The sequence below is a fragment of the Thunnus albacares genome, chromosome 11 (assembly GCF_914725855.1).
Source record: "Thunnus albacares chromosome 11, fThuAlb1.1, whole genome shotgun sequence".
Taxonomy (NCBI): Eukaryota; Metazoa; Chordata; class Actinopteri; order Scombriformes; family Scombridae; genus Thunnus; species Thunnus albacares.
The window spans coordinates 32411481-32434948 of NC_058116.1; the positions used below are offsets into that span (position 1 = coordinate 32411481).

General features: G+C 39.0%; 1 protein-coding gene across 1 annotated transcript in view; it reads left to right on the top strand.

The window, feature by feature from the left end:
• LOC122991926 (thrombospondin-type laminin G domain and EAR repeat-containing protein-like) overlaps positions 1 to 18292 on the top strand; it is a 31120-nt gene extending 12828 nt beyond the window's left edge. The window contains exons 7-15 of the mRNA XM_044365410.1: positions 1579 to 1710; positions 4344 to 4461; positions 4570 to 4684; positions 8607 to 8787; positions 10199 to 10257; positions 12252 to 12428; positions 16532 to 16710; positions 17175 to 17276; positions 17428 to 18292. Coding sequence (XP_044221345.1) covers positions 1579 to 1710; positions 4344 to 4461; positions 4570 to 4684; positions 8607 to 8787; positions 10199 to 10257; positions 12252 to 12428; positions 16532 to 16710; positions 17175 to 17276; positions 17428 to 17581 — 1217 coding nt within the window. The 3' untranslated portion in view covers positions 17582 to 18292. The remainder of the gene's footprint in view (positions 1 to 1578; positions 1711 to 4343; positions 4462 to 4569; positions 4685 to 8606; positions 8788 to 10198; positions 10258 to 12251; positions 12429 to 16531; positions 16711 to 17174; positions 17277 to 17427) is intronic.
• Positions 18293 to 23468: the final 5176 nt, after the last annotated feature.

Below are 23468 nucleotides of genomic sequence, written 5' to 3' on the forward strand. Positions count from 1 at the left end.
CACATTATTCCAGGAAGAAGGAGCAGCATATTTAAAAGCTTTTTTGCTGACTCGGGAAACCAACATCTGTAGAAAATCATGAGAGCAGGTACAGCAGAGTACAGTGATGTACAAGATACAGCCAGTAATGAAACATAAAGCACAGCAGTGAACAGTATCCAACGTATTTAAGCTCTGCTCAGGTACATTCATAAAGAGCAGATCACATTGTTTACTTGAGGCACAGAGAAGAAACTGATATCCATCTTCTGACTCTGAAGAAGACAGAAAACAAAATAAATGAGTATTTTAAAGTAAACATGTGAGCAGCCTGAGGCTTGGAGGGTTAATAAAGTTCAGCAGATTGAACTCTGAGTCTCTTCAATCAGATCTGACTCTTTATGACTCAGAGTTTATGTAAACCTGCGTCAGGTGAGCAGTCTGTGGTGTGTTTGATTTCAGTACCTGTTCACAGCTGAGTGCTCCATAAACTACAAAGTCACTTTAACTTGTGTTGAGACTCATTTGAAGTCACTGACATCAGAGCGTTTCTGCTTCCAGGTGATTATTTATTTGGTTGATGAGACTTGAGAAATCAACTTGTAAATTCATGACATTTAATCCCAACCTCTAAAAAACAGATTTCCTGCTCAGTGACCATGTCTCAGAGACAGTCAGACTCAACAGGCTTTTATAAAGAACAAACAAACATGTTTTTCATGTTTTTAAAAGACAAGTTTTTCTGGCTTTGAAAACAAAATGAGAAACAGAAATTTATCTTAACTTGGCACAAAGACTGGAAGCAGAGGAAACTGCTACCCTGCAAATAATAATCATAAAATTAGTTCTATATATTCTACAATTCTAGTGTCAAGACATTATTAAGAATAAACTTATGCAAACATTAGCTTGCAAACCAATGTTAGAAACAACAACACGTCTTCAGGAATGATGTGTTTTGTGGCGTGAAATGGTTGAACTTGAAATAAACCAACATGATGTTAAATAACAGCAGTGAAGAAACATAGTTGAAAAAAACAAATATCTCGATCATATTTGGGAATTTAGATCATTTGGGAAGACCTCAATGGTGGCCAGAGAGACAGTATTCCCTCAAGTACTCCAGGTTTGTCCTGTTAAGTAGACATAGAAAGCAGCATCAGATGGAAATACTCAAGTAAAGCACAAGTACCTCAAAACTGTACTTAAGCGCAGTATTTGAATAAATATACTGATCAAACACATAATTATTCATGTTTCCTAAGTAACTGATTTAGTAATTCCTCACTCAGCCATCGGAAGTCTCTGGTGTGCATCATGCTGAAGCTGTGCAGAAGATCTGGGTAATTCTACACCTGGAAATTGACCTGAGCAACTTTCATAGGAATGAACGGGGCTCCGCCTCCAACACTGCATCCAGTTCTCTTTGTAATCGCTGTGTCAGAAGCTAATGGGGATCCAAATAAATAAACAAAGACGTTGTTGATTGTTTGTATATTTTGGTTGATTGATAAAGAAAGGGATACATTAACCTGCCCATTGTACAGTTAAACTGTCATAAAACAATATTTAATTTGTGGTTTTGTTGTTGATTTTTAGAGGCTGAGGCCAGAGTGACTCTGGGAAATCCGCCTCCGTGTTCCAGAGCCGAACAAGGCCAGCTGTGGTTCAACGCTCGCAGGAAAGGCCTGTTCATCTGTGACGGACTCACATGGAAGACTCTCTTAATGAGTGAGTCTGAGAGTATTTAATATTATATATACTATTCACTTTGCAGAAATGTTCACTTCTCAGTAGCCTTTAGGGGTTTTTACTTTGGAATTTCACTGTTTTGGGGAAAAAAAGATTTTGAAATAAAAAAGATTTTGAGAAAAAAGTTGTTATATTACAAGAATGTCAAGTTGCAATTTTATGTGTTTAAGTCACATTATGAGGTAAAATAAAAATTTTATGAGAACAGTGTTTTATTATTAATAAACTTTACAAGAAAAAGTCACATTATGAAATAAATTTAGATTTTTTTGAGGAAAAGTCAGAATACTATGAGAATAAGTCTTAATTATACAAGAGAAAGTCATTATACTACGAAAAAAGAAGTGGCAATTTATATAAAAAGTCATGATGAAATGAAGTCATGAGGAAAAAGTCTTACTATTAGAAAAACAAAGTTAAAATTGTATGAGGAAAAATAATTGAGGATTAATTTTCAATTTTATGGGAAAAAGTTACAAGATAGAGACATAATTTGATGAAAAAAGGCATTACGTTATGAGAATAACATTGTAGTTTATGGAAAAAGTCAATGTTGTAGTTTTATGACAAAGAATAAAGCTTCAATGAGAAAGTTGTATTACCAGATGAAGTTGTAATTTTATGAGAAAAACTTATGAGTATGAAGATACAGTTTTACAGTTAAGTCATATTTTGAGTTAAAATCACTTTTTGAGAAAAACGTCATAACTTGAATGAGTTGTAATAAAAAAGTTGTGTTGGGAATAAAGTCGCAATTTGAGAAATTCATCATTAGATAATGTTTTATTTTATAAAAAAAGTACTTAAAAAGTAATTAAAAAGTCAGATTATTACAACTATACAAGTTTTAAAATGATTAATTATGAGATGAAGTTGTAATTCTATGAGAAAAACTTGTAATATTAGAAGAATTAAATTGCAATTTTCTGACTAACTGTCATATATGACAATGAGATAAATTGGTAATTTATGAGAAAAAAAATCATATTTTGAAAAAGTCATCACATTTTGATGTAGTTGTAATATTTCAAGAATTAAGTTGTATATTACAAAATCTTTATATTTTGGCAAAACGTTTTTTTTATTTTTAATTGTTTTTTTTGAAATTTAGTATTAAAACGTTGAGAATGAGCTAACGTTTGTCGTAGTAAACAGTTTATGTGTCACAACGAGGGATGTGAAGGATTTGCGGGGCTCCATCAGAGGATGATATAATACAGAACATAGTTTTCTACATTTCTCACATTGTCACAGCGGGCTAACTGACATTTTCAATGAAGACAATGTTGAAATAAGAAAAGGTAAATAATCAGTTCTGTTAAACGCGTTAATATTGTGGTTGTAATGAACACTACAGCCTCTAGAGGAGACACACAGATTATTAGTTTTATTCAGAATACACTGAAGAGATTTCTTCTGTAATTTACTGGAGTCACAATTTTTTTTCCGACCTAGTTTTCTTCTTCTTTGCTCAAAGCAGTTTGCAAAAACGATCTTAGCAACACAATCTGAAAAAGAGGAAATGAGACAGTAAACAAATAAACAAAAAACAAGATGCACAAAAAAAGAGAAAAACATCAAAAATTAAGCAAGGGACAACTAAACAATGCAGACAAACCAGTACAAAGTCAGTAAATACGACAGCATTGACATTCATTGATCTGTTTCATTTTGTTAGTTTTATGGGCTAAAAGATAGTGTTTCTGATGAGCAGGTGCTTTTTTCCACTTCCTTTAATCTGTGTCACGGAGCGTAGCAGGAATGGACCCAAATGCAGAGACCGACATGCAGTATTGACAAAAACCTTCTTTATTCTAGCGATTGTCAGGACAGCACAGGGCAAAACAGACCAATGATCCAGCAAAGACTGCTTCCCAAACCAAGACTTAAATACTGACTGAACTAATAAGGGAATGGGGAACAGGTGACTAGACACAAGGGCAGGCTGGGAGTGATTGGCTGGGAAACACACTAGGAGTAAAGCAGGGCTAACGGAGGATAATGCCAGGCAGGTGTGAAGGGACAGCAGACTGGGGAAGAACACTAAGACAACGGCAGGGCTAACGAGGGTGACTGCAGGGCAGGTGTGAGGACTACATGAACACGCGAAGGAAACAGAGTAACAGAAAACCAAAACCCAGAAAACACAAAACTCGAAATCACAACCCAGCATAAATCATACCGTCCCAGAATTACATAAACTTAAGCACACAACACTACAAGCTAACTAATAATGCAGTCCTTTAAACCCACCACCCAAACCATAGCAAACAAAACCATATGACCAGAAGGTCTTAACAGACGTGTCGCACAGGAAACCCCAAAGAACACAAAAACACAAAGAGTCCAAAACATATACAAAGTCCAGGCAGGATGTGACAATCTGCTTTTCCATTTCAGCTCTACATTTCTTTGCTGTACCCAAAATAATATTTAATAAATATGATATCTACAAACTTTGGGGATTACTTTTGACACGACCAAAAGACATCTGCAGATTCTTCTCCTTATTAAAACCATTAAAAGTTTAGAAACTCTGCTGTATTTGTGTTTTATCTGTACTACAAGTTGAAGCACTGCGTCATTCCTCTACTGTCTCATGTTCTCTGCAGATCAGGAGCGTTTGGATTACGTGGAGGACTACCAGGATCTGTACACCAGCTCAGAAACCTTTGACGTCGAGGTCTTCTCCATCCCGTCTGAAGGCCTGTTCATGGCTGCAGCCAACAGGTAAACTGACAAACCTCTGGAGAAGCAGAGAAATAGATCATATGTATAGAACATATATATATATAAATAGGACATGAAGGACTGTCCTGTCTGTGTCTCGTCCTGCAGGGACTCACGACCCGGTTCAGGTATCTATAAATGGACCGACGGCTCGTTCCGGCTTTACCAGAACATCAGCACTCAAGAGGCTCGAGCCTGGAAACATTTCACCATCGACGACAAGGTGAGAGCTCACAATAGGCGATTCACATGTGACTGTAAAGACACAGATTTAAAGACAAGACGAGATTTACTTTATTGTCACATTTTCTTTAACATCCTTTCAATCATTCATACATAAAAATACATTTAAGAAAAGCAGATGTTCATACATTCAACAGAAACAAACAAAAAACTAATAAAATAATTATTTTAGTAGTAGTTTTGCACAAAGAACTGTCATTTTTAAAGGTTTATTGGAGTTTGTCCTTATTTGAATTGAGGGTTTAGAGGATGTTGTTGGGATATATAAATACAAGTTACCATAGACTGGTGTCTGTAGAGGATTAAAGGAGCAGTTCAGCATTTTGGGAAATGTTTGATGATCTGATGGATATTAATCTCATGTCACGTGTTCATATAAACATTGAAAGAGGTTTTTCTTGCTGTAATCATTCTTCCTGTTCATACTAGACATTCAAAGATCATTCAACAACATAAGTAATGTAGGAGAAAATCCACAGTCCTCATGGGAATATATTCCACTCTTCAACTGAAGTTAATGTGAGGTTTGGGACAATGTGTGGGACAATAATAGTTGCCCAAAAGTTGTCCAGAATACTGAGATCAAGTCATAAATCTCCTGAAGCCTTTTAAATTCTCTCTTTATTCTTCACTGTTGAGCTGCAGTGGAGAGATTTTGCTTAAGTGTTTATCTTTATTGAATATAAGTACCTGATTTGACTGATTTGGACGTCTGACGCCTCATATTAACTTCAGAAACACATGTGACCTCCAGTTGACCTCTGACCATGTGACATCTGACCTGTAGCTGAACCATGACGGCTTTAATGTGAACAGTAGAAACTGTGTTTACACGGAGAGAGACGAGAGTCAAAGGAGAAGAACAAAAACAGTTGACTTTGTTTGAAGTTTTCTCCTCACTTTGTGTTGTTGTGTTTGTTCAGTGCAGGAGGTTCATGTGTAGCAGCGCACACACACACACACACACACACACACACACACACACACACACACACACACACACACACACACACACACACACACACACACAACAGGTGTTCACATAAAGGTATTCAGTGTTACAGGCTGATACACTCAGTCATGTAGTGATGCAACTTAATATTCAAAATAATTTAATTCAAACTCTGACTTACATCAACTGCTGGGACTGCTTTGCTGAAATTTCATAGGAGGCGCTATTCAGCCAGTCTGCATCACTGATGGAATATTGTCATGTAGACGTGTTCAGACCGGGAGAAGTTTGACAGACTGGAGCAATTACAATAAAGTTATAGCAACTTCCTCTGTCATGGTGAAATATTAAATCTCAACGGTGTTCTGCAGGGTGAGACATGTCTGTCTTGCAAGTTTTGTGCTCATTCACTTGAATTTCAATTAGTAATTTATAAACTCTTGATGAGTTTGTGTGTAAAACAAATTAATTTCCTAATTTTCATCAAGTCTATTTTTAGAAAAGTAAAGACTTTTAACCCACATGACCTGGTCAAAGTTTGATTGACATGTGTACTGTCAGGTGTGTAGAAACAATAAGTAACTGCAGCTGGACACAGAAAAATACTCATATATTTGAATGGAGAGTGTGAGTGAACCGCTAGGTGCTCGGGCCCTAATAAAGGAAAAACTGCAGTACAGAGCTACAAATTTTAGTTTTGATGGTATTTTTCTACAGCACTTTATCACTAAACTGTCACTCTCACTCCATTTTTCTCTTCCACTCATAGGTCATCCCCACTACTGAATTATAAATATAAGACCTATAATTATTGTAAAATAAATGATAATAACACCAAACTTCATACAAAGTTTGTATATAATGTACTGTATGTATATAGGCCTATCTGCTGTATCCTACAAAAATGAGCTGCATTCAACCCCCACACCAGTGGCGGCTGGTGACTCAAGAAATTGGGGAGGACAGGAGGAAAACCAACAAACCGCATCAAACTATATTATTGTCCCCCATCTGATGAAATCGGAGGGGTAGGGGGCAATTTTATATGCCAATAAAATTTATAGTATTTCAAATTTATAGTATTGTTCTGTTGTGACAACAGATTTATGTTCTCATCAAAAACAGACAAAATATCACATGATTTACACTTGTGTCCTATGTATTTTCTTAGTATACAGAAATATATAAAGTACCACAAAGCTTATAATGTGATACAGGAACAGATCAGTGCTGAATTCTAGAAAGACTGAACACTAAAAACATTCACAGATCTAAGTAGGTTCACATCAGAAAGTATGAATGCATGTACCAAATACTTGACTTACACACTCTTATCTATGTGCACGACATACAAAATACAGTCTACAAAGCTGACATGTTAACACTAGGGGTGCAATGAATCACAAAACTCACGGTTCAGATCATATCACGGATTTGAGTGAAACACTTTGTTTTCCATTTATTCTATAACACACTTACAGCAAGAAACAGCAATGAACTTTTTGCCCATGGTCTGAAATGAAAACAACAGACAGACTTATAGTTCAGACGTCCTCTGTTTGACACAAAGGTCATGCCTCCTCATTGCTTTACATTGTAAGGTGTGATGTGGCACTGCAAACTTTCAGGGCTTATAAAATCCAAACCGTTCGAGTTATTACAAAGTTTTTAACAACGTTTTTTCAGCACAGTGTCATAAGTCATGTATTAAAGTTTGAAGTCGATACCATTAACGCCCTCGGGGGAGATAGCGTTTGTTCGGGAGCCAAAACTGAGAACAAAAAAAAGTCTCTTGAAAGACTAATTGCGGATCTCTGGTTGGATTTAGGTCAGAGGTGTCAGTGTATGATTTGTAGGACTTGATGAGACGAATAAGTCGGTTTTGGTTTGATCTCTCTACGACATTCCTACGGGCCGTGGCAGCCATTTTAGTTACATAGGTGTCGCTAGAGAGCACATTTTGGCACTTTGGGGGTTAATTTTTACATTTTATCAAATTTTTCACCAGACCTGATGTGCGTGCCAAATTTGGTGAGTTTTCAAGCATGTTTGGGGCTGATGTCCCGTAATAATAAAGAAAGAAACAAACACATAAAATACAATTCACCCTTTGGACCTAATTATCACCTTTCTGTCAACAGAAACTGAAAATGTAGAAGCTTCATAAAGTCGAATTTATGGCAGAACTGTTGTGTTGGATTAGACTAATAAAGTGTGTAGATACAGAAGTTTAATGTATAAAAAAAGATGATAAAAGAAAGTATATTTGTTGTTAAGAAACATTATTGTGTAAAAAACAACGTTAAACAGAAAACTTTGTAGTTTACAGGGAAAACGGAGGCACATTTACCTTCCAAATTCATATCAATTTAAAAAACAATTAGAGAAACGAGCTCTGTTCAGCTACAAGTATCCAACATGAGTTTTATAGAACAATCTACTGACCAACCAAAAAGATCCCAAGTATTTATGTTGCTGTAGTGTCAGTCAGCATGGACAGGTATGGGAACCATACCAACCATAGTTCTGATCCAGAACTTTAAGATCACATTTATATAAAAGTCTTCAGTGCAGATTTATTAAAAGTGTTTTTGCAGCTTCACACAGTCGATCATTTCATGTTGAATCAAATGTTACTGATCGTAGTCTGAACATTACAACACTTTTTCTAGATATATAAAGTTTTGCACATTAATCCAAAATGTTTTTATGGATATAATCAAAAACAAGTTCGATATTTTTTTGTGTAATTTTGTTTGTTTCCTGCTGCTGTTGTATTTCTGTGTGTTGATGTGTGTCACGCTACTGATTGTGAACACACGTTACCGTTACGACTTACCGTGTTAAAAACTCCCAGATCTGATGATCGTGTCATTATTGTACAGAGACGGAGGGTCAGTTGTTGATATGATGTTAAAGTAGATGAATAATCATATTTTTTCTCCGTCAGATTTTCCTGGTGGTGGCTAACTCCAGGGAGGCGGAGCCCGAGCTGTCAGTCATCTACCGGTGGAATCGGCGGCGACGGCGTTTCCTCCGACATCAGACTCTGGAGACTCACGCCGCTCTGGACTGGGAGGCCTTTCACATCCACAACAACAGCTTCCTGGTCGTAGCCAATCACAGACGAGGTAAACAGGAAGTGAGCGCACAGATGACAGAACATAAGAGTGAAGAGGAGTCTTCATCAGAACATTTTTGTCGTTGAGCATGCTCAGTAACAACACTGCACATTTTCTATTTAAAGCTGTATTGACAGTGTTTATTAAAGGAATATTCCAAATACCGGATGTCTTGACAGGTGAGTCTGAACAGATTGTTTTTTGATCTTGTGTGGTGGACGGCAGCTGTCAGCTCATATATATCAATATGTTTTGAACAATCATTGCTTCACCAACATGTTGCTGACGTTCGCTTTTAGCTGAAGAAGAAGAGTGAAGCTGTGAGGAAGCACCAGATTTAGATTTACTGCGGAGAAATGAATTAATCATTCAACATGGCTTACACCACTTTTAGTTTTTTGTCGAGGAAAACTCTCGTCTGTGTGTCTGCCTCCTCAACCGAACATCAAACACCTGCTTTGATTGTGTGTGTGTGTTTGTGTGTGTGTGTGTGTGTGTGTGTGTGTGTGTATCCTGTGAAGACAAAACACACTCACTGATCTGAGCTGAAAAGAAAAAAGATTGTTTATGATCTGACCATCTGAAAGAAAAAGACAGAAAGAAAGAAAGAAAGGCAGCTGATGCAGCAGGTGTACTGTGGTTAGATCACACACACACACACACACACACACACACACACACACACACACACACACACACACACACACACAGTCTGTACAGGCCGTTGATGTTAAAGTCATTGACTTTGATTGACTTTTATCACACAAGACAAATTTACCAAAACACAAAACTGCTTCATAAAAATGTGTCAAGTTTTAGTTTCTGAGTTTTCAGCAGTTAGCAAAGAAGAAATTAATTTGACAGATTTAGTGGGTGGAGTTGAGCGGAATTTTGTCTTTTTTTAGCCAGCAAATTCATTTTAGGGCACTCGATATGTCTAATTGTATTTTGGCCATTCAAAATATTTTAATTCATTCCAAAGATCCAAATACAAACTTAATGTGTTAATGAGCTATCATTTATTAGCTTGACAGCTAATGTTATTCAGCTGACACGTTTGATTTCTACCTAACATATTAAAGTAACACTCCAACATGACAGTAAATCCAGAGTCACATGTTTCAGATCAGTATCTCCGTGTGTCCCATACTGAGACTGGACCTGGATGTGATTAGCATAGCTTAGCACAAAGACTGGAAGCAGGGAGAAACTGCTAGCTTGCTTTTCAATTCAAGAAAACATTTGTTTACCTGAATTGTTTCTTGATCTACAATCAGAATATTAATAGATCTTTATTAGATCAACAGGTTAAAATTATTTAAATTATTATTACATAATAAAAACAGTAGATTTGTTCTCACGTTCAGGTTGTTTTTATTCAAGTTTAAAATGATTAAAACGTGTCCCTGTTTGTCCTCAGCCAGAGACTCCAACCACAACATCCACAGTGTGATCTACAGGTGGAACCCAAACACAAAGGTGCTGCTGTCCTCACAAACCTGCTGCTGTCCCCACAAACCTGCTGCTGTCCACACAAACCTGCTGCTGTCCTCGCAAACCTGCTGTCCTCACAAACCTGCTGCTGTCCTCACACACCTGCTGTCCTCACAAACCTGCTGCTGTCCTCGCAAACCTGCTGCTGTCCTCGCAAACCTGCTGCTGTCCTCGCAAACCTGCTGCTGTCCACACAAACCTGCTGCTGTCCTCGCAAACCTGCTGTCCTCACAAACCTGCTGCTGTCCTCACACACCTGCTGTCCTCACAAACCTGCTGTCCTCACAAACCTGCTGCTGTCCTCACAAACCTGCTGCTATCCTCACAAACTAGCTGCTGTCCTCACAAACCACCTGCTGTCCTCACAAACCTGCTGCTGTCCTCACAAACCTGCTGCTGTCCTCACATACCTGCTGCTGTCCTCGCAAACCTGCTGTCCTCACAAACCTGCTGCTGTCCTCACAAACCTGCTGTCCTCACAAACCTGCTGCTGTCCTCACAAACTAGCTGCTGTCCTCACAAACCTGCTGCTGTCCTCACAAACCACCTGCTGTCCTCACAAACCTGCTGCTGTCCTCACAAACCTGCTGCTGTCCTCACAAACCTGCTGCTGTCCTCACAAACCTGCTGCTGTCCTCACAAACCTGCTGTCCTCACAAACCTGCTGCTGTCCTCGCAAACCTGCTGTCCTCACAAACCTGCTGCTGTCCTAACAAACCTGCTGCTGTCCTCGCAAACCTGCTGTCCTCACAAACCTGCTGCTGTCCTCGCAAACTAGCTGCTGTCCTCACAAACCTGCTGCTGTCCTCGCAAACTAGCTGCTGTCCTCACAAACCTGCTGCTGTCCTCGCAAACTAGCTGCTGTCCTCACAAACCTGCTGCTATCCTCACAAACCACCTGCTGTCCTCACAAACCTGCTGCTGTCCTCACAAACTAGCTGCTGTCCTCACAAACCTGCTGCTGTCCTCACATACCTGCTGCTGTCCTCGCAAACCTGCTGTCCTCACAAACCTGCTGCTGTCCTCACAAACCTGCTGTCCTCACAAACCTGCTGCTGTCCTCACAAACTAGCTGCTGTCCTCACAAACCTGCTGCTGTCCTCACAAACCACCTGCTGTCCTCACAAACCTGCTGCTGTCCTCACAAACCTGCTGCTGTCCTCACATACCTGCTGCTGTCCTCACAAACCTGCTGCTGTCCTCACAAACCTGCTGCTGTCCTCACAAACCTGCTGTCCTCACAAACCTGCTGCTGTCCTCGCAAACCTGCTGTCCTCACAAACCTGCTGCTGTCCTAACAAACCTGCTGCTGTCCTCGCAAACCTGCTGTCCTCACAAACCTGCTGCTGTCCTCGCAAACTAGCTGCTGTCCTCACAAACCTGCTGCTGTCCTCGCAAACTAGCTGCTGTCCTCACAAACCTGCTGCTGTCCTCGCAAACTAGCTGCTGTCCTCACAAACCTGCTGCTATCCTCACAAACCACCTGCTGTCCTCACAAACCTGCTGCTGTCCTCACAAACTAGCTGCTGTCCTCACAAACCTGCTGCTGTCCTCACAAACTTGCTGTCCTCACAAACCTGCTGCTGTCCTCACAAACCAGCTTCTGTCCTCACAAACCTGCTGCTGTCCTCACAAACTTGCTGTCCTCACAAACCTTCCTATGTTGTCCTCTGCCACCCCTTCCTGTCTTGTCCTTTTCTCTTCCATCCCATACTTTCTTGTCCTCTCCTGACTCGTCCTCTCCTTTCTTATTCTCTCCTGTTTTGTTGTGGTATCCTCATCTTTTCTTGAGATCTTGTCCTGTTCTGTCCTGTCCTGTTGCATCCTTTCCTGTCTTCTTCTTACCAGTCCTCCTTTATCCTCTCCTTTCCTGTCCTTTACTTCCCTTCCTGTCCTCATCCTCACCCATCCTCCCCCGTTCAACCCTGTCCTTCCTCTTTCTGACCTCTCCCGTCTAATTGTTTCTTGTCCTCTCTCAGCTGTTTGAGGTGAACCAGACTCTGTCCACATCCGGGGCATATGACTGGGAGTTCTTCACCGTTGGACCGTACCACTTCCTGGTGGTTGCTAACACCTTCGACGGCCAGACCACCACCATCAGCTCCACTGTCTACGTCTGGCTGGACGGATGCTTCCAGACCTTCCAGAGCATCCCGGTCAGTCTTTGTTGTCTTTGTATCAGAGACCTCGTAGCAGCAGGTTTTGGTTCAGGATCTGGGCCTCGTTTCTCAAAAGCTTCTTAAGAGTAAGATGATCGTAAAATCCATCTTACAAAAGCAATGCAACCGAAAACTCTTAGAAACGATCGTAGATCTTAAAAAGCTGCAAGAGGAACCAAAACAAAAGAAAACTGATGTTTTATTCAAGTTGTCACTGTTTTTTTACATTTTATACTTTTCTCATGAACACTGATGTTCTTTGTTCAGTGATGTTTCATATAAAATAAGTGATAACAATGTAAATTGGAAAGTAAAACTAAACCAACACACACACAACATTAATTCAACAACTGATCTGCCATTTTGTGTCATCCTCCTCCTCCTCTCTTCTTCTTCATCATATCTTCATCTCTTCTGGCTGAAACTCTCCCTGGTGGGATTCTGTATCTACTCTTTTCTTTTAATTTATGAAGTGTATGTTGTTTGTCTCACACTTACATACAGACAGTCTGAGACTTACAGGAAGCTCCACTTGTTTACAACATTTATGCTTTTGATGTATTTTCATTACCTATATTGTGCAACTTACAGATAGTTAAATATGCAGAGTTACTTTAAAATGTATTCATCATCACCTTCATCACCACAGACAGCAAACGTTAAGAAGCTCTTAAACATTCTTAACTTCTAAGATTGATCGATTGATCGCTGTGATCTGTTATGTCCATCTTCGAAAACGTTGTTCAATTTAATTCAATTCAATGTGTTGTTGTTACATTTCCATCCAGCCAGCTGGTTGAATCCACAAAGCGTAGAATTAGAAAATATCCAACTTTGATATCCTCCAAAATCACATTATATGAAAAATATTGATGTGGAAATCTGAACAGATCGATTATCAAGAGAACGGAGTAATAAACTGTCAGTAAAGATGTGTGCAGTGAAAGGTTAAATAATGTTACAGTAATGCTATTATTTATTTTAAAACACAGATTAATTAACTATAAAACATGTCATCTACACATATAAGAAAGACCATCAACCAATCAGAGCAGAGTATAAATCAGACACTGAGCGTCCTGTGTGATAATTACATACAAATTATATAATTTATATGTAGTGTGAGAAAGTAACTAAGTACATTTACTCAAGTACTGTACCTAAGTAAAATTTTGAGGCACTTGTTTATTAGATAATTATAAGATATTTTTCTCATAATTATAAGATACAGATCTTGTAACTAATTGTCTTTTATCATAATTACAAGGACTTGTCTTCGTAATTACACATTACACATTTTTAAAATCATAATTACATGATGTTTTTGATATTTTTCTCTAATTATGTGATACGGAGCCCATAATTATAAGATATTTTTTTAATCTTAATTATGATATTTGGGAGGATTTATGAGATATTTCTCTTATAGCATCTTTCTCTTGTAACTGTGAAATCACATATAATCATAATGCCTTTTTTTAAACTGAATTATGAGACTTTTTTATTGAAATTGTAAGATATTTGTAATCAATTGTGTTTTTTATTGTAATATAAGAATCATTCATTCTGTCCTCACACATATCTCAACAACTACTGATAAGATTTACATGAGACTTGCTGATAATCATTGTCCCACAATGACCCTAACCCTATGACCCCATGACCTTTCCTCCAGCGCCACGTTCAGGACAAACTTTCTTCTTCTTCTCTTGTTGTATTCAAACTACCTGGAAAGGTGAGTCCTGTCAGACAGCAGAGTCGAGAGCAGACAGACATGATGAGGAGGATTATCACAATTATTGTTGTGAATCAGACGTGACAACATCCAACCACAAATCACACACGGATAGTAATAAACCTGCCGACTCACCGCTGCAGGGAAACACTGTGTGTGTGTGTGTGTATGTGTGTGTGTGTGTGTGTGTTGTCATGGATTAAAGGAGTCAAACTATTCAGTGTTTCATGAGAAGTCAGAAAAAAATACATTTAATTTTGTAGAAGTATGTTCTTCTTGTTGAAGGGTATTTCAGGTTCATTACATCCTGTGTCTTATTTCTGTAGTTTTGTTGAGATCTGGAGACATTTGGGGGAGGGGGGGATGTTTTGTCTTGGTTTTGTGTGTGACTCGGACTTTTCTCGGTGTCATTATGATTTGGATTTATCGTATTCTTGTGAACTTTTTGCCTCGGACTTGCCTCGGTTTCTGCATCTTGACTTGGACTTTTTCTTTTTGATCTGGACTCATTATGGTTTTGGTGGGAGATTTGACTCCAACTTGTCTCAGTCTCATGGATGTTTTGACTCGGACTGCAGCTCTTATTCATTTATTTTAAAAAGTTCATAATCAAGTGATAAAATTAATAATAAAAAAAACTGGAGTCAAGACCCACATAATAGCTTTTTCTGGAGATTTCAACCACATCTCACTGTCTGCCACAGCGGATTGAGTTTAATCTTTTTTTAGCAGCTGTAATGTAACACAGCAGCAGCCTCTGTGTGTTTACTGCTTCTTCACTCATCAGCAGGAAAAGGTCAAACAGCAGTAAAACAGCAACATGATGACAGACGTTCACATGAAAGAACATCCATCAAATCAGTGTCAGATTTATGAAAATGTGTTTTCATTTCTGCGTAGTTACGTAGTTCATGATAAAAAGGAAATGAAACCTTCCAATTAAAACACAGGAAACTAAAAGGAGTGTAATTAATGAAACACACACACACCTGCAGGTGACCTGTGTGTGTGTGTGTGTGTGTGTGTGTGTGTGTGTGTGTGTGTGTGTGTGTGTGTGTGTGTGTGTGTGTGTGTGAGGGGGTTTCCAGCAGCAGACTGTTTGGACTCGTCAGTCGGGGCGGATCATCTGACTGAAGACTTTAATTGGATTTTAAAACCACAAAAAACATGTTAAAGCTTCATGAAAACCAACTGAACCTTTAATTCAACTTCTGACAGCGAGTCACAGCCAGGAGAGAAAACATTCAACTTGTTTACACAAATACATACGTAACACATCTACAAATACGTTTCAGCAGCTTTGATGCCATAAACACAGAGCCTGCTGGCGTCCTCTAGAGGCTGCAGGAGTCATTACACCCAGAACAAAAAACACACCGATGAAATCTGTTTGTTAAACTGAACATTACATTTAGAGACGTGTGTGTGGACATAACTGAAGTACAGGAAGAGGTGATATATGTTACAGATTAAGGGATTTTATAATATATTAATGAAAATCTGTATTTCCTTGCATGAGTCTGTTAGATGTTTGGGAAACTAATAATGATATGTTAAGTTTAGTATTTGCAACAGTGTCAATTTCTTATTTACTAGCAATAAAACTAAAGAAGCTTATTTCCGATTCATTCATAAATAAATCAGGATTCACAAGCTCTAAAAAAAAAAACTCCACAAAAGACGTCAGAAGGCACAAAAGGCACTTTTTGGAAATCGATACATAACTTCACAAAATTAATGCAAGATACTGAAATTCAATTCAATTGTTTATTTTTATTAAATTATTCCACATCAGATCAAAACTTAGATAAATTAAAAATAAAGATACTTATTATCGTTGCTTATTTTGTGTTGGACGGACTATACTGCTGTTTTCAAAAATAAAAAATATTGTTTAATGGACTTTTGGTAACAACATAATTTTAGCTCATTGTATATAACTGAAGTGCAGTTTTGTGTTTGTTTGTTTGTGGGGACGGGGTGATGAAAAGTGTGGACTGTATTACTTTTTGTTTGTTGGGATTAATTAATTAATTTCTGGGCTGATCTTTTATTACAGCTTTAGCAGTAGCGGAGCTAAAAATGTTTCTTCCTGACGGTGGCGCTAGAGGAAAGGTCAGGGTCTCATGAAAATAAATTGGGTTTTTCCTCACTGGAGCATCAATTTTCACAGTAAATTTAATGGAAATCTGACTTGTAGTTGTTGAGATATGTGACTCTGGAACAAAATGCTGGAAACCATGAAAACCAACAACACCAGATCACGTTCAGACTTGTGTCACATCGTGTTTTAAACAGTAACTGTACCTCGATAAGGCTTCTTCCAGTCGGAGCTTCAGATCTGAGTGTTTTCTTCTGGCTGCAGACGGTGGGAGCGACGGACTGGGAGACGTTCCAGATCGACGGCAGGTTCTTCCTCGCCGTCGCCAACAGTCAGAAGGTTTCAGAGCGCGGCCCGAGTCTCTACAGCATCAACTCCACCGTGTATGAACTCAACACGCTAACCCAGACCTTCATCCGCTTCCAGGACATCCTTACACACAGGTGACCAACCCGCTCATCACACAGCAGGTTCAAATCCAGAACAGATTAATGAACAAACATCTTCAAATGTTTGTTAAAAATTAAAAAGTAACTAACAAATAATATGTTGTCTGCCAGGAGGTGGTTTGTGGAGTTGTTGGATTTTCTTCTCTTTGATGGAGCTCAGCTAACAGTTTCCTCCTGCTTCCAGTCTTTGTGCTAAGCTAAGCTAAACATGTCCTGGACCTGTTGAAACATGATGTATTTTACACTTCTGGCAGCATTTAGGAGTTTATTGTACTGAATACCAGATATATGTGTCCTTATCAGGGAATATGAAAGACCTGAACTCAGCAGAGAGAAATAAAACAAACAAACACACATTCAGCATCAGAAACACTCACAGACACTAAATAGACTTGAGGTGAACACTAGAACTGAGGTTAAACACAGGTTAAAAGCTGTTGTTGTGTTGCTGTGTTCAGTGCTGTGGACTGGGAGTTCTTCACCATCGGAGAGGAGAAGTTCTTGGTGGTGGCCAACTCTCATGATGGCAGCTCCTACTCTCTGAACAGCGTCGTCTACAGGTACGTACATCCCGTTGAAGGTTGGAGACGAGTCTGACGGTGACATCAGCTGTTGCCGGGTGGTAGATGATAGGTGGTATAGGTGGCATTATTAGGGCCTGAGCCCAAAGGGCGAAGACCCTATTGTTATTTCTGTTCTTTGTGTTTACAGGTGGCAGGGCTACGAGGGCTTCGTTCCAGTTCACAGTCTACCAACATTCGGATGCAGAGACTGGGAACACTTCAGCACCGACGAAGGTTCCTTCCTCATCTACTCCAGCGCCACCTCCAGGCTCAGCAAGGTCTTCAAACTCAGGACCTACTGAATCACAGATCCTCACACTCCGCTGTGGACAGATTTCATCCGACTTTAAAACCTGCTGAAACACTGAAAACCTGCAAGACTTGACCGTCATCATCACCTCAGTTTCTCAGGTCTTCAAACTTCATTTCCAACTTACCACTTTTCACCAATGTCCACTTCAGGGCTTGTTTCAGGGCCTGTTGAGATTTTGTTCAAGCTACTTCCTCTTCAGGCTTTACAAGTACTACAAATAATAATAAACATTATTTATATATTTTCTCAAAGATGAAAGTTGAGTCATGTCAAGCTCTGCTGATAAGGACAGCGCCCTCCAGTGGAAGATAAACTCCCCAAAAATGATTTAATGAGAAGAAACGTTGGGAAGAATCTCACAAGATGTGACTCTTCAGAGCTGGAAGGTTTCTAACATTAACAACACACAGGTCCATCACAAAGGCCAGTCCATGTGGCACTTTCCCATACAGGTGTACAACCTTTAAAACCTGCTGAAATGCTTCAACACATATTTGTAAAACCAAGATTTAATGGATTCAGACTGAGGATTTAAACTCTAAACAACAACTTCAGCCTCTGTGAGGAGCTGATCAACGAGTAAAACCATCAGACTGCTGAAGAGATTCAGATTCATGACGGACTGAAACACAATCTTTGCTTTGTAATTGTTGGTGAAAGTGAAGTTTTGGATTTGAAGTTTAAACCAGACTGTAAAACATGAAGCTTACCTTAGTTTTTATTCTCATTTTTCAAAGTGATTTCTCACCAAAACTACGAAGTCAGCATTCGACCTATAGATGCTCGTTTTGTCCATTTGTCCAAAACCAAAAGATATTTATTTGAATCGTAGACAAAAAAGTTGATGTAAGAGAATTATTTGCTTTAACAAGAATAAGAGTCAACAGACATGTTAGCAGCTTTGTGAGGCTTTAATTAGGCACAGTGGTGCTTTAAGCTAAACGCTAACATCAGCAAACATAATGTTTAACCTTCACCATCTTAGTTTAATGTGCTAGCATGCTAACGTTTTTCAGGTATATACAAAAGTAAATTATAATTAATATATAACATAATATATATAACATAAATGTCTGAACCAGATTTCATGAGAATCCATGAAATAGTTATTTCAGTCTGGACCAAAGTGGTGGACTAACAGACCGACATCGGCTTCCACAGAGCTACGTTGCTAGCATGGCTAAACACAGTGATATAACGACAACATCAGTTAGTGTTTTAGAGGGAAGCTGTTTGTCTTTATCATGTGTTATTGACTTAATTTAAGCTTCAGATTCAAAGATGATAAATCTGCAGTCTTCCAATACTCACAAATCAAGTTATAAAATCCTTTTGATAAAAACATGTTCAGACCATCTGAAGCAGAATATATCATCCTGCTGTGATGCAGTGTGTTTCTGTAAAACCAGAGACACGGCTGCCAACTCTCACGGCACACGTCCATTTTCTGTGATCACAAGTGTTCAGCTGACACCTTGGAGACGCCTGATAGACACAGGTGTGAATGGCGATGTGTCCATTTGTGAAACGCATTTTAAAACTAAATGTAAACAGCCTCAAAGACGTTGGACTTTCATTTTGAAACACATATAACACAGTTTGTACTGTTTAAACCAACAGAGCTCAGGGTTTATGTTTGTGTCCTTCACACACTTTAAAACATGTGATCAGTGGACAGAAAGACTCTCAGGTGTCCTCACAGGGACAATAATGGACTCAGAGGAGGACATGTCACCTCATGATGGACTGTTTATCTGGACTGAAGGTTTTTACTTCCTGAGGAAGCTGGAACGCAGCACAAGACTCCGTTTTTGTCTTTTTTAATATTATTCTGTAGCTGAAGTGTAATTTATTATTTTAATGTTGTTGGTCAGAATGATTCTCAAACTTCAGGAAAACGTACTGTTTAAAATAATAATATGTTTATAAAGCATCTTTTAAACCATACACACATATATATAATATTACACTTATTTATTATAAGGCAAGGAAAGTTTTAATTTTTGTGTAAATTTTGGGACCAAAAATGATTTCATATTGTAAAACTGTACAGATAATTTTCTGTTATTGTGCAACAAACAACTCTTATAATATTCTTTCCAACATGTCTCAGTCATAGTCATACCTGTACTGAAATCTGATGGACAGCACCTGCTGTGACATCACAGCAACAGCTGCAGTCTGCTGCCCTCTGCTGCCTCAATATGGAATTACACTTTAAAATCTTTACTGTAAGTCCTCCTACATAGTATTCATAATCAGTATATAAAGAGTTAATAAATGGTTTGTAGCATACTATAATGCTGTTATAAGCAGATATTTTAAGTGTTTATTAATGACTGATACATTAATAAACACTTATATCTGCTTACAGCTACATTATAGTGGGTTATAAACCATTTATTAACTGGTTATAGACTGATTATTAATGATAAATTGAGTAAATAAATCCTCTCTTGTACAGTGATGGCTGCTGAAAAGAAACCAAACTTCAGTTTTTTTCATTTTACTTACAAAGTAGAGACAGTTACAGTCAATAATGTTCATACTAATCTTCATCTTTAGAACTAGCACAGGTCAGAAAAGGTGGGGTCACATTTTTGTTTTTCATTTTTTGTTCTTTTCATGTTTCATGTTGGGATGAAACTACTTAAATAACACTCGGACACAGAAAACTAAGTGACCTTCATCATCATCATCAGTTTTCTGCTTACACTCTAACAAACATATGAAGGTGTAAATCAGAGCTGTTAATGTGTTTCTGTTTCATATAAGATACTGTCATCATTAACATCATCATCATCATCATCTTAATAAAGCACTTTTACTACACAGATAATCTTAAATCTCTGCATGTGATGTATAGATTCAAATGTCAGTCCTGACTGGTTCGGCTTCGTGTTCATCATTAAAATAAAAACGTTTACATTTTCAGTTCACTTGTTGTTCTGTGCTGCTTTTGGACACTTTAGACGCAGATGCATTTAAACCAGTAGTGTTGTTTCCTCTCAGATATTTGAGATTGGATGCTTTCAGAAATTGTTTTATTATTTTATTTTCACAATATTTATTTTAAATTTGCCTTATCAATATAATCAATATAAACAGAAGTCACTTTTCTGTGTGTTTTTACTGCCATCTTCAATCAGAGATGGAATAAATACTCAGATCCTTTACTGCAGTAAAAGCACTAATACAGCAATGTAAAAATACTCCATTACAAGTAAAAGTCTTGCGTGACAATTCCAACTTAGGTACAGACTGATGCTTCAGTATTAATAATCTAATGATGTCATATATAATATAATATCAGTCAGAGGGACCAAACCACTACTTTTAATGTGCAATGCCAAGACTATATGTCAGATGTGTCTCAAGGTTGCATTGGCAGTAGCAGATCTATGGACTTAGTCTAACTTACCTATGTTACACCTGACCTCACACCTGACATAGTATCTAAGGCATGCAAAGGTTATGGGGGAAACAGACTACAAACTGACTATGGTACCAGATGGAGTGAGTAAGCGGTAGTGCATGCTGAGGTTGTGGGTACAGTACACTACGCTGATACTACCACGGTGGCTCCACCCCCCTTTGGTGTGGAGGCTGCTCCACCCAGGGTGTAGAAACGGCTGAAAGCTTGGCCAGGGGGAAGGTTCGGTCATCACCGCTGTGGTTTCGTTTCCCATCCTGCTGGCGAGGTGGTGGGCACCTGGGAGGTCCTGTTCTGCCGTCCATCCTGGTGCGAGGCATCTTGTTACCTTCCAGCGCTAGGTTGGCGTCTCCTGAGGTGTGGATCCACAGGACTTTGTGCCTTCCTAGAGGACACAAAGACGACGGGTGTTGATCAGGTTTGAGGAATTAGGTTCATTGAAAGGACTAGATGTTAAAATCCCTAGTGCACCACTAATTCGGGAGTTCTTGAGGGATGGCTGCTATAAGGCTGTACCAGCGGGACACATCGTCAGTTGTGTACCTCAGCATCACAGGGTGTTTCGGCCAGTTTTCACAATACACCCTCTGCTGAGGCAGGCCCACTGCAGGTTAAGCCTCATTTGCTGGTTAAGCCTGGGTGTGTGTCCCGCTGTTAGCTGTTCACCTTAGCAGCCCAGGTGGTGTCGCTCCTCTTCAGCCACAGCCAATGGCTCGTCCTCTCGGCGGTGTTGGTCAGCTCTTTGATGGCTTGTCTGTGAGCCTGTCCCCTGACTTCAACCTCCCTAAGCTTTGCTGTTGTGCTGGCTACAAAGCCCCTACACCCCACCTCCACCGGGCACACCCTTATCTTCCAGCCTCTGTCCTCTGCCTCAACTGCTAAGTTGGAGTAGCACAGCTTCTTATGCTCATACGCTTCTTCGATGGCGTCCTCCCAGGGAACTGTCAGTTGACTCACCTATGATGTAGGTGAGCTGGCAGGAATGAGACCAGAGGACGAGGTCTGGTCGCAGGGTGGTTGTTGCAATCTCTGGAGGGAAAATGAGCCTCTGATCTAGGTCGACTCACATCTGCCAGTCCCTGGCTGCATTTAGTGGGGCCAGATCAGGGTTTGAGGGGCCAACCTTCAGCTTGTCCCCCTCCCAAACAAATGATGGTGGGTGTCGGCGCACATCCTGGTTGAAGGGTTGGGCGTTGATGGAAACCCTCTTGCACTCAAGTTTATCAGCTACACACCTGAGGACCTGGTCTCCATGTGTATCTGCCTTGAGTGAGGTTGGTCCTACAGGTAAATATATTGTGATTTATTACTAATTTTGTTTTCACACAAGATGAACAATCATCTTCCCTCAGTCGCTTTATAACACCACTATGTACATAGTGACATGTGCTACAGATAATGATGATGATGCTGTTGATGATGATGAAGAACGAAGGCAAAGTGAAACAGATGTTTTAACACATCATCACTATTCTGCAAAAGCTTTAGTTTCATTTCTAATGGTGTATGCAAAATAATATTTTATTTTTTTATGTGTATTTGATAAAAGTCAGTGAATAAGAATGTTTAAATATATATATAATGTGGCATCTTCTGCTCTGTTGATCATGTTGATGAAGTTAAACTGAATTAAACAAGATACAGAGAAGTTGTGCTTTGTCAATCATTGATTATAAGTGTTTTGTTTTGTTTTTTACTGGTTGACATACAGTATAGTTATGTGCATAATGATGAGTTTCTTCTTTCCATTAAACACATTTGACATCTGTTCAGAGATTTTCTGTGAATTATCCACAGTAACGTGCAAACTGTCTGGACAGACACTGTTGTGTCGAATTGTTGCAGAAAAATGTATCAGAGCAAAAAAAAACCTCTCTCTTAATAAAAAGGGAGTCAGAGGTCCAAGTAGCAAAGTGTTCTTTAATGCCGGCAAAAAAGGGGAACGAGTAGCACTTTTTACAAAGTATCAAATCGCTCCAAAGGTTTTTCTCTGGGGCATTGTTTTTATGTCCTTGGGTCAGCTTAGGCCACACCTTATCATCCAGCCTCCCTAATTTTTGACCAATTATTATGTTACTTTTTCCCTCGTCACTCGTTGCTGGCAAAAACTCTTCAGACCATGTTTTGAGCTGTTTGTGGGCATATCTCGGCCCACATAATTCTTCCTGATTGTGTCCAATTTTTTATATATAAGTATTGGGAATCACTTTATACCATTATTGTCCAGTTGTCTTCTGGCCTCTTATTTTATTCTAGTTATTCTTAGTCATTTTACACCCTTATTTCTTGATCTCTTCCAGAGGGTATTTTTTCTAAAAGTTGAAGACTTTAATGCAGACCCAAGCAACATGACATGTAATACAAACACACTCAAATTTCTCCAGTGTATGATTATGATTCTTCTACTGTGCCTCTATATGTACAGTGTGATTAAATATGGTTC